This window comes from Typha angustifolia, chromosome 4, assembly GCF_048772165.1.
Source record: "Typha angustifolia cultivar Huaian chromosome 4, ASM4877216v1, whole genome shotgun sequence".
Classification (NCBI taxonomy): domain Eukaryota; kingdom Viridiplantae; phylum Streptophyta; class Magnoliopsida; order Poales; family Typhaceae; genus Typha; species Typha angustifolia.
The window spans coordinates 5,245,095-5,262,769 of NC_133242.1; the positions used below are offsets into that span (position 1 = coordinate 5,245,095).

The following is a 17,675-nucleotide window of genomic DNA, read 5'->3' on the forward strand; positions in this document are numbered from 1 at the left end:
GGCAGGTTCGAGCCGGGTTTAGGCAGGTTGGGCCTAATGATCATGTCTGCATGTGGGTTAAGTCGAGTTTGAGTCAAACTAGTTAGTTAACTTTATCTTATTATTTTAAATTTTAATAATCGGATAATCTGTATGTGATTCGATTTATTAGAATTTTTGCTTATATAAATAGGAGTAGACATATGTTGATAAATCATCATTGAATGATATGAGTTTAACCAAATTATTCTTTATTTTTTTAGGAATAGATTATAGTAGTTAGAAGAGCATTCCAATCTTTCAGAACCTAACTATCCTACCTTACAACTATCCACTATCACCCTTGGTAGAACAATAAATATCCGACAACCACTGTAACAACGGATATTTATTTTTCTGACTTTACTCTACTATTTTATTTATATTTTTTTCGTCCGGACCTCCAATTTAGATGAAACCTTAGCCATTAGAACATAATCTCATGGGTCTATCCCCACCTAAATTTTCATACAGTCTAGATCTGACGCGTAACAATAATGAAAAAGAAAACTGAGTTTAATAATTACAAAGAAAATTAATAGAGAGCACTCTATCAAGTACTTTTGCACCACAATTCCTTAATCTAAGGCCTTAGAAACCCTTGGGTAGAATTTGCCTCTCACTTGAACAGCCTCATATTTCATTCTTTCCAAATTGATCACCAAAAGCAAAGAGATAATAAGCCAAGAGAAACAATGTAACCATCTAGTAATCAGAGAAGCATCTGTCAATCCAATCCAGAATTGAAAAGAATTAGATTCACCCAACATGTAAGAAAATATCACAATGAAAAGTATTAGAGCATCTTAAGGACTCCTTCCCAGAAAGGACTTAGACTTTTGACTTTTAATATCTCTAAATCTAGTCGACCAAGTCTTATAGTGAGAGCATGATTTTATAGTGAGAGCCATAGTTTCATTAAAGATCAAGATTGGAATAGATATAATTTATTACTACTTCTCCATAGCAACTGATAAGGAGATCATCTTTCTAACTCATCCTCCTCAAAGCACACATAAAGTTTACCATCTGTGGGTAGTTCGCTCCCATATATATTTTTTAAATAAATTTTATTTTCTTTTTTAAATTTTAGGATTAATTGGCGTCCTCAAAGGATTTGTATGCCATCCACTACTTAGTGTATTATTTTTGTATCTCTCTCTCTCTCTATATATATATATTAAATATGGAGAGAATGAGCTTATGAGCAGACATTCCTTTGCAACCAAGCCATTCAATTCAAATTTAAAATTTAATCCGTAACCAAAATTTTCAAATTAAAACTAACTTACTATATATATATATATAAAGAGATCCATCTACTCTTTGAAGCTTTTTATTAAGGACTAGTAATATACTACCATTTATTTAAATTTTAGTCACGATCGATCGATCCATCGAAGTCATCCGTACCGTCTCTATCCTTTGAAACTTAATTAATTAAAAAGGAACGACTAATCTGCTTCAATTCTCTACCCTTCTAGTTTTAATTGAAGCTATTATTATTATTATTATTATTATTAGAGAGATTCTTATACTGTTAGCAAGTTTTCAACATTAAAAAAAGAACTTAAATAAATAAATAAATAAAATTATGAAGAATTTTTAAGATTATACTTTTGTCAACGAAAGCCAAGTAAAATCTTGCATCCTCCGCTCGGTGGTCAACGATAATATTTCTAACTCGATCCTTTAAATATTTAAGATATCAATTATTTTTTATTTTTCATAGAATATAATTTCTATGATTTTATTTTTTAAATATTTTCGTAGAAAAATCTAACGGTTAATATGTTCCAATCTTAAGTTATCTTATTCTTCTAAAGTTGATATTGCACATATACCCTATAAAATATTTTATTTGTATATATACCCTTCTAAAGTTGATATTTGACTCTATAAGATATTTTGCATGTAGACCCCCCAAATCTTTTAAATTCTCATATTTATATGTATACTATTCACATTATTTTTGGCAATTATATTCTCTCGGTAACTTATAACCCTTTTATAAGTTAACTTAATAAAAGTTTAATTAAATTCTATCTTCTTAATTGTTTTCTAATTGCTTGTATATATATCTCATTTTAAGATTAATTTAAATTAAATTGGATAAAGATAGAGAATTAAATTTAAATCGAAGTGTATCCATATTATAGCAATATAGAATCAAATTTTAATTATCATAGTATTAAGTAATATCTCATATAGTCATAGCCTAATCATATCTAAGAAAAAAATATGTAACTCGAAAGTTAGGACAAAGTAATTTAATTTTTGGGAAGTACTAATATGTTATTTTTTATATTATGGTGTTAGAACTGATACCATAAAATTAATACCGAGTATAAAAATTGGCTAAGATAATAGCTAAATTATATGATTGCAAATTTAAGAGAGAAAACCTTTTTATTTAATTAGTTGGAAATCTTTTTAATTTTTTATTTGACTAGGCGGAGTTGCCAAAGTATTACAATGGGGAAAACTTCTGCAACTAAGGAAAACCTTTTATCTGACTAGGCGCATGTAATTAATTTTATCAAACACATTCTCCGGCCCCTAGAACTACATATTTTATATTTTCCAAAACAAGGCCACACCTATTAAAATAAATAATTAATTAATTACACTTTGCCCCTAAACTATCACTATTTTACGCATATATTTTTTAAGTTTTTTTACCACGTACACCTCTTTAAACTAGAATGTATTTTGTTCAAGAGTTTATTAGTTGTTTTTCCCTTAATTAATAAATTTATATAAAAATATTTCTTAATTTAAAATATTTGTATGGAATTATAGTATAAAAGTGGGCTTTTTAAGGGATCACATCTTATATTTTACTTATTTTATAATTCACATTTCGTCTTTGAGTATTTTGTAATTCGACTCTTTTTTTTTTCCTATAATTAACACTACTTAGATAGTACTGTAAAAAAAATATTTTATTATAATATATAAAAAAAATTTATAAATACCTAAATTACTCGTGTCTTTGTTGTCCTTTTTCTCAAAAAGAAGAAAATGAGGAACGGAAAGATAAGGAAAGATAGCAGCGAGAAAATGGTAGATGAGAAAGATAATAAAAAAATATAAAATATAAGAGAAAATTATAGAAGTATTTTAATAACTTGGTCAATATTAGTTAGTTAAAATAATATTAGAATATTAAATAAGAATTATATAAAAAAAGAATGAATGAGTTATAAAATTTAAAAAAAATGGGTGTGAATCATAAAATACATAAAGTAAAGAGTATAATTTGTAATATTTACTATAATGAAAAAGTGAGAGTCGAGAGGAATTAAGTATAAGTATTTCTAAAATAAAATAGCTTTTTGGGTAGGTATTATCCAGTTGACCTCTACCCTCCCCCATGGCAAATATTGAAAAACTCTGTTTCCACCCAACCACTATCCTCCACGTGTCCACTTCGCACCCCAGGCCCCGTAAAATAAATAGACCGATCTAACTCTCGGCGCAACATCTACAAGAGAACTCGAAACGCCCAAAAAGGACTCACCTTTCTTCTTCCTCTTCTCACCTCCAAGATTGTGGAGAGAGAAAAGAAGACGAGAGGGAGAGAGAGAGAGAGAGAGAGAGAGAGTCCATGAAGAGCATAAGCTTAGTCCTAATGCGTTCCCCTCCAAGTATAGAGCGGAAATGGATCCTCCCCTTAGCCATCGGCTCCTTCGTCTCCCTCCTCCTCCTCTTCCTCACCACCCTCTCCTCTTTCCCTTCCTCCCCTTTCCCCTTCTCCTTCCTCTTCCCCATATTCTCCCCCTCCTCTTCCTCCTCCTCCCTCTTCATCGAGTCCAAGCTCCGAGCCGTCTCCCCTCCCCTCCTCCCCCCGCCCCCTCGCCTCGCCTACCTCATCTCTGGCTCCTCCGGCGACGGCTCCATGGTCAAAAGGACCCTCCTTTCCCTCTACCACCCTTCCAACTCCTACGTCGTACACCTCGACCTGGCCTCCCCGGTCGAGGAGCGCCTCGACCTCGAGCAGTTCGTCGCCCAACACCCGGTCTTCACGGCGGTTGGGAATGTTAGGATGATCACGAAGGCGAATCTCGTCACGTACCGGGGCCCCACCATGGTCGCAAACACGCTCCACGCCGCCGCGATCCTGCTCCGGGAGGGCGGGGATTGGGACTGGTTCATCAATCTGAGCTCATCCGATTACCCCCTCGTTACTCAAGATGGTAACTTTTTGTGTTCTCTCGATTTCTTTTGTCCCAATTTTGGGGATTTGATCGGAAAGATGACAACTTGGTGGACATGTTTTGTTGGGCCTAGATCTGCTGCATACCTTCTCGTACCTTCCGCGGGATCTGAACTTCATTGATCATACAAGCGATATCGGGTGGAAGGAGTATGTTTTGTTGAGCTGATACCTCTTGTAATGTTGTTAGGGAAAAGTTTGGATTTTGACGTAGTTTATGTGTTCGATTGTAGATTTCAGAGGGCTAAGCCCATCATTATTGATCCGGGGTTGTATATGACGAAGAAAGAGGACGTCTTCTGGGTTCGTCAGAGGAGAAGTGTTCCTACTGCCTTCAAGCTTTTTACCGGTAACGCTCAATGACTATTTCTTTTCTGCCTTCCATTTTTGCAGTGTTAGTTGGTCGGGTTCTTGCAATAGCTCAGACTGCAAGAGTCTCATATTTCCCCAATTCCCTCGTTAGATCAGCTTCCAAGCAACTATAACTTCTCTTTCACAGCAACCAAATTCAATATCCAACTCCTCATTGTTTGATGAAATAGGCTATGAGAGTGATCGGGTCGTACATTAGAAGATAGCGACCCTGCCATATTCAAGCAAATTGTGTTTGCAGCTTAGAGGTAGATGTTCTTAGCACTGTAGATTACATGTGCTAGCATATTGTGGAACAGAAGCAATTGGGAGATCCTTAACAACCACTATCCTGTGAGATCATCGACATTGGGTGACTTGTTGAGGTTTATTCTCTTTTCAGTTGCAGACTGTGTAGAGACGAATGCTCTGATATTACGGACCTCATACTTCTGGTCTCGATGTAGAATTCCTTTCGGCTTTCCAGCAAGAGCTAGGACAGAAAGCCTTATGCTCCGTTAATTGAGGTTTCTCTATGACTCTTATTTCTCCAGTCAGCTTTTTGTAAGATCACAGATGTGAAATATTAGTTGCTACTAATAAATATCAAATTTGACTACAACATCAAAATAATTGGGGGTAATAAGGGCTTATGGTGATTCTATTTTGTTTAATCCCTTTATTTACCTCTTTTTGATGTGGCCTTAATCAATCTAGTATGAAATCAAAGTGGCAACTACAAGCAGTATTGATGAAATAAAGAACTCATTGACAGGACTTACCATTTTTCACATTTCATTATGAACTTTGACCTATTTGTTATGAGTTATTTTCCCTTTCATCCATACTCTGGATGATCCTCTTCTCTTATAGATGAATTAAGACACATTGCAACATTGCAACAGAGGAAAACACTAATTTAGCAAAACTGCCATATTAGCAGAAAACTGCATATTATGACTAATTGAATCACTAATACCTATCCATATCTGATTACTGGAACAGCTTTGTTACTGTTGTCTCCTTATCTGAAAGCAGACTGAAATTCTGGTTAGACTTCAAAAGGCCATATTGGGAAGAAAGCAGATCTTATGACTGATTGATTTTCTATATTGGTTGACGCCTAATAGTCAGCGAGGATAATGCTTGGATTTCTCAGTTCATGACACTATTAATGTTATGGCTTTGTGGGTTTTCCACTCAATTCAAAATGGTCATATGTTATGCCTTTCTTCAGCAATGAAATTGCTACCCAACTGAGTGAACCAACTACTGAACCCTAATATGCAAAAGCTTAAAACCTCCTTGGTCTTTTCTTGACCATCTCTATGTATGATTTTCTCAACCCCCAACCCCGGTCAGTGTTCTAAAAATCAATCTATGCCACTTCTATGCAGCTGCTTAAGCTGTTGCAGCACCACGGTAGCACTGTTAGAGGCTATGTGGAGGGATTTGGTGGGTCAACTGCATGCAGGCCACATTTGCTGTCCACTATGATGGATGGCACCCCCCAACAGCTAGTCGCAATAGCGCACCACAATTTCTTTCAGTGGGTTGAATAGGCAGCCCATTGTGTATGTTGGCTTTATTTTCAAGCATCTTGTGATCAATCTCTTATATCTTGTAGTTACTAGATACTTAGCTTTTTAGGATTATCAGCTTGTTTGGGATAGGTATTGATCATGCAGTCATAATTGATCATATTACATGGATAGGATTATAGAATTTATATAAAATTTTATTTTGATACACCTATAATATTTTTAATAACTTTAAATGCATGTGGACTGGGCACTAAAACGGTGGGAGTGACCGCACCTATACTACGGCTGCCTTTTAGAACATTAATCTTCAATTCTTCATTACATTCATTCTATATGATATTATCCACCTCCATCTTCATGAAGCTGTCTCCCCGGCCTCTGGATTTGGTGATTTCATGAACCTCTCAAGCTCTTTGTCCTGTCTAGTGGAACCATTTTTAACTTTATATTGTTGTTCATTTAGCTCCAGAAATCACATTTTCTGGTTTAGAAATTCCTTGTGGAATCCCTGAAAAAGTTTATGTTGAGTAATTCTTCTAAAGGGTTTCATTTTTGACATTTCTTACGAAAGCGGATATACAAATTTCTGGGTACCTATTTCTTTCCCATCCTTAGCCAGAAGCTTTATTCTTACCACTCAAGCAGGAGATATCACATGGCTCTGGTAGGTGAGCATCCCTGCTGTTTCTTTTGTGTATTGGTTACAGACTAACATGATCTTAGTATGGATACTTCCAAGAGACTTGGATCCATGATCTCTTTGTAGGCAATCATTATAGAATATTTTGGCACTGCCGCTAAGTGCATCCCAGGTCCTAAATAGCATTATTTCTGGGGAAAGACATTTCTTGGCTGGTTTGCAGGTCAGGCAATCTCATTGCCTACTAATTAGTTCAATATTTATCTAAAAGATTGTTTCTTTTACCATCATTTGAAATCATTCATAAACATTGCTGACCTCGCTCGGAAATGCCAGTGCGCTCTACCAGTGCCTGATGTCTGTCATCATTGCAGGTTCTGCATGGATGGCCCTTTCTCGTTCCTTTGTCGATTACTTTATATGGGGTTGGGACAACCTTCCACGTACTGTCCTTATGTACTATGCCAATTTCATCTCTTCACCAGAGGGCTACTTCCACACCGTCATCTGCAATGCCCAGGAATTCCGCAACACCACGGTGAACCATGACCTCCACTACATAGCATGGGACAACCCACCAAAGCAACACCCCCACTACCTCACCATTAGCGACATGTCAAGAATGATCGACAGTAATGCTCCATTTGCTCGGAAGTTTCACAGGGATGATCCAGTGCTTGACAAGATAGACACAGAGCTTCTATTTCGCGGCCCTGGCATGATCGCACCAGGAGGTTGGTGTGTGGGTAAGAGAGAGAATGGGAGTGATCCCTGCCTGGTTGTGGGTAATACCACTCTGCTTAGGCCTGGTCCTGGAGCTATAAGACTCCAGCGCCTTATTACATCACTCTTATCGGAGGAGAAGTTTCGGCCAAGACAGTGCAAGTAGAATTTATACAGAGATAGAAACGGAAGTGATATTATAGTCTATACTAGAAAATTGATTAGATCGAAGAAGGTATTATTATGTAATGCGACCCCATGGATAGCAGGTAGTTAGAAGATGAGTAAAGTGCAATTGCCGATACGTGGGTTGCATTCTTAAGCTACCTGATGCAGAACAACGAATATGAGCTGAATGTTTAATTTTGCTGCAATATTGAGGTTAGATAGAAGCTTTGTATCCAGTTTAAGTCGGATTCACATGTTGATTAATGAAAGTGATGCCCCTGATTGCTATGAAATTCATAGCGGATGTAGGTTTTGCGATGTAGGTTTGTACTTTGGCTCTTTAATCTAATGGTGTTACTTGGTGTATTAAGTCTGATTATGGAAATAATATCTGCTGTAAGTCCTAAATAAGGTTGTTTCTCAAAGAAAATTGAAAAAGATAGCGGTTTCTCAAAGTTCTTGGCAAAGGTTATACTTCCCTCCTTTTTCTGCTCTTATTACTCTTTTTACACAGATGTGCCTCTGCCTTTGCTACTAAGTAAAGGAGCATTTGGTCACAAAAAGTGTTATAAATTGTCACTGAAAATTTTAAAATATCATAATTGTCACTGAAATCATTGAGCTCTTTTTGAAACATTATTCTGCCAATTAAATCTAACTAATTACGATTAAGAAGATCTATTCTTTTGTTTTCCTTGTATAAATTTCTTAGAAAATAGATAGATGAGTAGATTTGCCAAGAAAATTACCCTTATGAAGGTAGAGCAAACCACTTTACATATATTGGTAGAACATTTGGTCAACCTAATCTTCAACCACTCTCTCTCCCAAATTACATCTAACACTAATATTTATTAAGTCGCCCTTTTGGTTGTAAGGTACAATATAGTTGATCAACTCTAGATTTACTTGGTCTCTCGTTGAGACACTCAGTTCTTCACAAGAGACTGGAAACATCTAACTCTCTGCAAATCTAAAGATCGAATTGAAGAACGGTAACAAATCATTACTCGACACTAATTATCTTGGTTAGAGGTAAGATCCTATTTACTTCTGCATTAACATTGGAAAACAAAAACAAAAATATTTATTTCACAGTATATTGTCAAAATTCAACTTGTATAGAATAATACGGTTTTACAACATTTGTAGCTAATTAGTTATCATTTATAACATTTCCTGTAACATAATTCTTTCCCATGTCTTGGTCGTTCTAATATGCTCCTTTATTGCTACTACTCTGGACCACATAATTCCCACAGAAGACATCAAATTCAAGGAAAATTGCCATCTCTACAAAGTGAAGAGGGAAACTACTGAGCTATTTGCTGTAATGCATGGCAATATGTGCAGCAAAGCTTCAAACTGGAAATAAATCATATTTGGAACATTACAGCGTAGGTGATTCTAAAATTGAATATCCTAACGATGTTGCACTGGATTCATGGCACTATGTTTTCTCTGGGAGGGGATTTTTGACGCAACTATGTCACCTTTTCGAGACCACCGCCGACCTGCATATGAAGCCACTCTGTTTCTGAACCCTGCCTGAATTCTTTTGATGGTTGTGGGTTGAATCCAAAACTGGAAGCAGTATCATATGTCTGCACACAAAACAGCAAAGATGGATAACTAGAACGTCGATTATGGAAGCAGTATCATATGTCTGCACACAAAGCAGTATCATATATATACATCGATTATTATACCCAACCCATTAAGAAAAAAATAACACCCTAAACAATTGCGAAAAAATAAATATAATTATAAACACCATAAATAGCAAAATGTATAATTAAAATAATTGACTTAAGACTAATTATTTGAAAGAGGAAATGCACTGGTACATACGCCTATGTAATATGTCACTAATGTCGGCATCATACTCTCTGAGTGAGAGAAAACTCAACTTTGTCGAGTGTGTCCACTACATTCAAATTGCTCCAGTTTTACAGTTTCCTGACACTCCAAGTCATTTCGATCAAGTCAAATATCATCAAATTCAAGAATAGGTTTCACACCTCTACCCTCTACCCTCGAGCAAGGGTTTCACACCTAAAATTTTCTAATGATAAGATTTATCCTCAGTGACTTTGAATAATGAATTGAGACTTTCTTCATACTACTCTAACTTATCGGGCTCTTACCATTCTTAGTCAAAGCCAAGTATCATCATGCTTAGAGATAGGTTTCACACCTTCACACTAAAACTAGGATTTCACACCCAAATATAAGGCACCGATCATGGGGACGAGAGAAGATCGATGAGGGTTTGACAACAATGGATTGAGGTTGGCGGCTACAAGCAGGCGACAATAGGCGATGGAGTTCAGAGAAGATGGCGTTGATGGTGACAGAGATAGAAGCTGGTGATGTCGATGTTGGTAGAAAGCAACAATGGCGATGTTGGCATCAATGGAGAGCAATACCGATGAGGAGTCTGCTGAAGGAAGGAATTAGGTTAGGATTAAGGTAAGTGATCATAGGGACAAGAGAAGTCGATGGGACGCAACAGCGATGGATAGGGATTGGCTGCAACAAGCAGGCGGCGGAGTTCAGAGAAGATGGTGTTGGCGGTGGCATAGAACGAGACTGGCAATGTTGGCATTGGTGGAGAGCAACACTAGTGATGATGGCATTAGCGGAGAGCACTACTGGCGACAACAATGTTGGTGGAGAAGTTGCTGGCTACGGGGAGTTTGGTGAAGGAAAGAATTAGGTTGGGATTAAGGTAAGTTTAGATATGTTGAGGTTGAAGATGACTTAAGGCTTAAGATGGAATTAGGTTGGAGTTAAGACTAACAGGTTAGATTAGGTTAGTTGCTAATAAATTTGGATAGGGTTGAGTTGGTAAGTTGAATTAGTTTGGATTTAGGTTGGTTTAGGTTAATGTGATCATCTGGTGAGCTGGGCCGGGCCGGATTTGAGCCAGGCTATAATATTCTAGCCCGTTACTGCCTATTAGCCCATTAGATATTGGGCTTGGGTTGAGTATAATGGCTCTAACATAATAAGTTCAATATAAAAAATATTATATTTTATTGGCTCGAGTTTAATGGGCTTATATGAAGATATTTAAGTTATCTTTCATGGGAACATACTTATATATTGATATATAATTTATTAAATATCCAATGTAGAACTAAAAGAATTATAGAAATATGCATGTATTATGGGTTGGGCCATAGATAAGAGTAGTGGATCGGACTTCGAGTTGGACTGGGCAGGCAAGGGCTTAACCCATGCCGTCCACTACCATCTCAGACTCGGGTCAGGCTGGGCCTAAATCAGGCTCGGGCTGAGCTTAGCCCGATTAAAACCGAGCGAGTTTGAACTAGTCGGGCCTTAAAAAAAAATTTATATTTTGGGTGTTGGGGTTTGGGGGATTTAAAATTCGAACTTTTGGATAAGCTTGGGCAATTTTGGAATAGTTAGAATTTATTGAGAGGATGAGGGAAAAAGAAGAGTTCTTTGAGATGCGATTTCTTTTGCCCACCTATGGCATAGAAGAATATTGATTTAGGCAAGATTAATTTAGGCAGGGTTCTGAAAATTGGTATCGGGATCGGTCATTCGGGAAAACGATATGTATCAACCATACCGGACGTATCGTCTATCTGTATCGAATCAGACTATTTTAATTAAATAAAACTCTAAATATTATTTAAAAATATTGAGAAATTTCTAAAAATTTAGAGAAAACTATAAGAAAATAAGAAAAAAATAATTACTCATATATAAAACCTAAAAATCTATTTTCCTCCCTATCCCCTCTCTCTCTCTCTCTGCAACAGGTTGCTGCTGCAACAGGCCTGCTATAATGCCAAAACCAGCCGACCAAGATCAGGACCGGCTGAAACTAGGATCTATGGATTTAGGTGATGATGGATTATTGGATGATGTGTGAACACTCCACGTCTGATCAGATCTTACTCCATAATTTCAAAATGACAACCGATTCTTCTCGTTCCTCCACAATGACAGCCTCTTCATACGATAATGATCCGGCATCCGTGATGCAAGTGTCAAACAAAGAACAAATGTAGAGCGGCATAAAACCTGAAAGGCAGGGCCGTGTATACACAGTGGCACCGGTGATAAAGGTTGAGGAAGACGGGTAGCATAGGTAAATTAATAGGCGACGAAGACAAGAAAATATTGTTTGGAGAAAATTTGAATCCTAAAAATCCATTGCTCTAATACCAAAATGATGTGAAACAATTGGATTATTAACATTTTAGGAACGATGATGGTTAAAGAAAGAAGAAAAAAAATCTCAACTAGGGTTTCACACTCAAAACTCTCATTATAGATCTCAAAAAAAAAAATTCATATCTTCATTAACCTCGATTGAATAAAAGTTGGCCTATATATAGATTTTACAAATGACAATAAGCAAATAAAATCCTAAATAATTGAGAAAAAACAAAAATAACCCTAAACACCATAAATAGCAAATGTATAATAAAAATAGTTAACATAAGACTAATTTTCTAAAAGAGGAACTGCATTGATACGCGCGTCTCTGTAATATGTCACCGATGTTCACATCAGAGAATTTACACCAAGTGATACAACGTGGGAAAACAAGATAGAAGCAAAAGAAAGACCGAAAATAAGTGCCACAAGGTCTTACGATAATATAGTTGAACCTGTTCTAAATTCAAGTGATGGATCATCAGCTGAAAGGAGTAAATGACTTGCAAGAACTTAACCTTATTATTCACAGAGTAGAAGATGACATCATATACGACCATCAAGCTAAGCAAACAAATGAAGCTTATGTATAAAGACTCGTCCTATTCCGAGAAAATGATGAACATCACATCATCTATTAGTAAAAGTAGAACCAAAACAGCAAGAATCAGAGAATTCTTGTATGATGTATTGGTTTTATGGAAACTTAATGCTGGCATGTGATGCAAATATAAAAATGCTTCTGATCTGTTCTGAAATTTTCTAATGTTGCTGAAGCAGTGCTTATGTACTTCTAGAATGCATGACAACTTAATGTTCTCAAACTTGTCACAGATAACTTGTTGCTGGGTACCGATGAAGTATTTGTGAAATCCAACTTACATCTTTAGGTGGGAATTCTTTAGTGCCAGAGTTTATTTGGGAAGAGACTGATTCAAGCTTCATAGATAAAAACTGCAAAATCAAGTAGCCAGAGCTATTTAGCCAAAATAACAAAAGGCAAAAGATAAAGGAAAGTCAAGGACAAAAATGTCACTGCTGAAAAGATTTGTACCTCAACTTGATGCTGTAAAGCCAGGATGTAATTTATTATCTCATCAAGGACTGATGCTTTGCCAATCACCTGCTAAAAAGACAAAAAAAAATAGCTTCAGAAGAGGCATCAAGGATTGATGCTTTGCCAATCACCAGCTAAAAACAATAACTACAATGAATGAAGAACAAAAATAGCTTCAGAAGATGACAGAATAGCTACATCAAGCTGAATGAGTTGAAAATACTTTTCCAATGTAACAATATGAGAAACCCAAAGCATATCAAGGGGAAAAGAAATGTAAAACTGCAGTCCTCACAATCCACCTTATTGCATCCAGGGACCAAATCTTGGAGAATCTTCATTCGCTCACTTATTTTTTCTCTTCTAGCCTGACAATAAAGAGAGCCAACCTATAAGAAAGCTCAAGTGCTGATATGACAAGCTTTCAACAAAGCGTACAGTAGCATATACACAATAAGCACGTCGTAAGTGCGTCTTAGCATATCCATTTACTCCCCTTATAAGATGGTAGAGATGGAACTCCCAATTTAATATAGTTAATTTGTTCAGATTCAAGACAACTGCCATAAAAAAAGGATTAAGAAAACTTAGAAGCTTGTATTAAATTCTGACTTGAGTAAATCCATACCCTTTCTGCAAGACTATGGCTATCGGTAGCTTGACCCCTTCTTGCTCTTACATGAATGTAATCTTTCTTGGGTGCCTCAGGCGGCAGACAGTTTTGATTCATAAGCTTATCAGCTTCCACCTCATCTTTTGAATTGATATCTTTATCAGTAGATTTCATGCCCTTTAAATGTTTCACTTCAGAACAACTCTGCAAAATACAAGTTTCAACTAAATGTTGAAAATATGATCTGAAAACTAAGACAAACTCATTATCAAAAAGAAAGTCGATCCCAGATAAAAGAAAGCAGCTGATCTGCATCATCAAGAGTAGTTTCTGTTCGTTAATGAAATGTTGCAGATTTGAAAAAAGTTGGCAACACATCATACAATTTCTTAATGGATCTCTACAAATGCTTCTTTAACCAACTCATGTTGAACAAATAATTAGATAATATAAGATAGTACAATGCAAATTCATAAAATGTATCAACATCAAGTCATGATATGCAGCTTCTAAAGATCAAACAAAATAATATCCCCTATTTGAATGTCTACAAAAACAATAAATAAGATAACTTAACAGAGCTTTGGAACTAGGAGGCAGCCTAATTAATCGCAGTGGTTAGAGAAACTTAAAATTTGAAACTTACCACTAGGAGTAAGCATCCTAATAAGATAATTAATCTGCTGGTAATATAGTTTTGGAGTTCGCATCAACAGAATTACTACTGCAACAGTCACATTCACCAATGCCTGGGGGTACACAATAGATACACCGTCATAGTCACTCTTGTAAACAATACTTTCCCAAATCCTTCAATCTCCAATATGTTCTTTTGGTGCTAATCAGCTTTGCTCTATACCTTTATCTTTTGTTTCCCAATCTCCAAGGAGGTCCAACTTTGTCTCCTTACCGTAGCTAAAGAAAAAGAAATTGTTACAGATGCCCTTACTGTTTTCTTCTAACTTTATCCTTTAGCTAATCCAGGTAAAGAAATCTTTGCTAAAGCCTAAGAACACTTTCACTGTTTTCTTTACACTACCAACCTATTATTCTCTGCTCCTACAAATGCACTGGTCACCTTTCTCTGCACCAAAAAAATTTGACCAAGTAACGCCACAATATTTTCAAAGAAGATGCCGCTTCTAACCAACTAAAGATTCAATCGTTTTCCCAGAAATCCCTTCAAGAAACAATTTTTTCACACAGATTAACCAAGCAAAACACGATTCACTACAACAATTAAACCGAAGGTGTAGCGAAGTAAACCAAGTCCTTTCCGCCGCCGCTAGTGGAGACAAGCTTCGACGAGTCGTCCTCCTCCTCCGACGCCGAATCCCTCTGCCTCTTGCCCTTCCTCCTCCCGGAGGTCCGTTCCGTGGCCGTTGACACGCCCAGGGAGTGGTCACCACTCCCCGTCCGGAGTTCCTGCCACGCGCCCACAGGGAGGCGCTTCCACGCTTCCGGCACCAGCGACGGCGGCTCCATTCGTGGCGAGATGCCGCTTGATGAGGCTGCACATTGGATGCGGATTGGTGTCTAATGAACCATTTGGTGTAGAAGAGGGCAGATCTGACGAAGGAGGTAGGGACTGATGCTCCGATACTAGAGAGAGGGAATTTGGATAGATGGAAAATAACCTGTTTCCGGTTCGGAAATCGAAAGTAGGAAGTGAAGTGAATAATATAGTACAGAGGGTCACAACTACGGGGAAATTACAATTTTATCCCCAATGGTTTTGCCCTATTTCAAATTTACACTGTGTACTTCGAACTTAATCAATTTAACCCTCAATGGTTTAGATTAAGTCACAATTGTTGACCAGCTATTACTTGAGATATGGAGGACTTATTTGCTCTCATAAAAATACTCTGATTAGAAGATAATATGGGTAGTTTGATTATTTTGCAAATTATTTATGTCTGTAAATATTAGCATCGGTGAAATTACGTTAGCATTTGTAATTTGAGCTGAATTGACGTCAACCGCTTAAGTTTAAAATACAATAAGATAAATTAAAATAGATTTATACCAAGAGGGTAAACTATAATTTACCCTAAATTTATTTATCTCTTTTAGTTTTTTAATCCTTAAATCCTAATAATTATTAGTTTTTCTATGCAAAATAAATAAAGTTAATCACGTGTTAGATAAAGAGTAACCTCTCTATTATCTAGATGGGATAATTGAATCAACCCTCCTAATAAATAAACCATAATAAATTTAAATTATCTGCATATTGCGATTCAATGAAAAACTAAATAAGTTCACCACTATAGCTTAGTGATTGAGTTCTATGAACCCATAATAGAAGTCATCGGTTTGACTTTTCTCGTGAATATTTAGGATTAATATTTAATAATTTTTACTAAAACACTATACATAAATGACTTGAATTTGTTATAACCTAATTTTTAAAAAAGTTTGTCCGATTATCTAATTTATATATTGGAGAGCATATAATTAGCCTGTAAGCTTATAATCTATATAAAAAATATCAAATATTAATCTCAACATCTATGATAAATCTATCATAAATAAGTATGATCCAATTTTTTTTATACCTAAACTTTCTCTTGTTTCATATTTATTACATAACACTAGATTATTTAACAAATTATATAGTTGTACCTCTATTAAAAGTCCTTATTTAACTCCAAAATATAAGATAAAACTTTTAATGAAAAAAATCCAATATATGTATGGGATAATTGAATCAACACTCCTAATAAATAAACCATAATAAATTCAAATTATCTGCATATTACAAACCAGCAAAAATTAACTAAATAAGGTTATCACTATAGCTTAATGATTGAGTTCTACGAGCCCATAATAGAAGTCATGGATTTGACTTTTCTCATAAATATTACGGTTAATATATAATAATTTTTCACTAAAGCAATATACATAAATGACTTGAAATTGTTATGACCTATCTTTTAAAAGAGTTGGTACAGTTATCCAATTTATATATCGAAGAGCATATAATTAACATATAAACTTATAATCTATATAAAAAAAAATATCAAATATCAATCTCAACATCTATGAGGGATCGAACCTATCATAAATAAGTAGGATCCAATTTTTTTTTATACTTAAACTTTTTCTCTCATTTCATATTTACTGTATAATACTAGATTATTTAACAATGTACATAGTTATAGCTCTATTAAAAGTCCTTATATTTAATTCTAAAATATAAGATAAAACTTTTAATGAAAAAATCTAATATATAGATGGGATAATTGAATTAACACTCCTAATAAATAAACCATAATAAATTCAAATTATCTGTATATTGCGATTCAGCAAAAATTAACTAAATAAGGTCACCACTATAGCTTAGTGATTAAGTTCTACGAGCCCATAATAGAAGTCATGGATTTAACTTTTCTTGTGAATATTACGGTTAATATTTAATAATTTTTTGCTAAAGCAATATACATAAATGACTTGAAATTGTTATGACCTAATTTTTAAAATAGTTTATCCGGTTATCTAATTTATATATCGAAGAGCATATAATTAGCCTATAAACTTATAATTTATATAAAAGAATATGAAAAATCAATCTCAACATCTATGAGGAATCAACTGATAAATCTATCATAAATAAGTAGGATCCAAATTTTTTTTTATACCTAAACTTTTTCTCTCGTTTCATATTTATTGCATAACACTAGATTATTTAACAATGTACATAGTTGTAGCCATATTAAAAGTCCTTATATTTAACTCTAAAATATAAGATAAAACTTTTAATGAAAAATAAAATCAATATATAGATGGGATAATTGAATCAACACTCCTAATAAATAAACCATAATAAATTTAAATTATTTGCATATTGCGATCCAGTGAAAATTAACTAAATAATGTCACCACTATAACTTAGTGATTGAATTTTACAAGCACATAATATAAATCATAAGTTTGACTTTTCTCATGAATATTAGAGTTAATATTTAATAATTTTTTACTAAAGCACTATACATAAATGACTTAAACTTGTTATGACCTATTTTTTAAAAGAGTTGGTCCGGTTATCCAATTTATATATCAAAGAGCATATAATTAGCCTACAAGCTTATAATCTATATAAAAAAATATCAAATATCAATCTCAACATTTATGAGGAATTG

General features: G+C 35.1%; 2 protein-coding genes across 5 annotated transcripts; one reads left to right on the plus strand and one right to left on the minus strand.

The window, feature by feature from the left end:
- The first annotated feature begins 3,522 nt into the window (after positions 1 to 3,522).
- On the plus strand, positions 3,523 to 8,029 carry LOC140759022 (beta-glucuronosyltransferase GlcAT14B). The gene is made up of 4 exons (XM_073095471.1): positions 3,523 to 4,217; positions 4,312 to 4,387; positions 4,471 to 4,586; positions 7,147 to 8,029. Exons 1-4 carry the CDS (start codon positions 3,629 to 3,631, stop codon positions 7,659 to 7,661), a joined length of 1,296 nt encoding a protein of 431 aa, XP_072951572.1. The 5' UTR covers positions 3,523 to 3,628; the 3' UTR covers positions 7,662 to 8,029.
- Positions 8,030 to 8,808: 779 nt separating this feature from the next.
- On the minus strand, positions 8,809 to 15,170 carry LOC140759796 (transcription factor BHLH094-like). Of its 4 annotated transcripts, none has more exons than XM_073096467.1 (6): positions 14,797 to 15,170; positions 13,546 to 13,734; positions 13,220 to 13,285; positions 12,915 to 12,983; positions 12,743 to 12,814; positions 8,809 to 9,267 (listed from the first exon to the last, which is right to left on the minus strand). In XM_073096467.1, exons 1-6 carry the CDS (start codon positions 15,013 to 15,015, stop codon positions 9,148 to 9,150), a joined length of 735 nt encoding a protein of 244 aa, XP_072952568.1. In that variant the 5' UTR covers positions 15,016 to 15,170; the 3' UTR covers positions 8,809 to 9,147. The 4 variants fall into 4 exon arrangements, with proteins under 4 accessions (XP_072952568.1, XP_072952567.1, XP_072952570.1 ...); XM_073096466.1 differs by having other exon boundaries at positions 12,915 to 12,986; XM_073096469.1 differs by lacking the exon at positions 13,220 to 13,285.
- Positions 15,171 to 17,675: the final 2,505 nt, after the last annotated feature.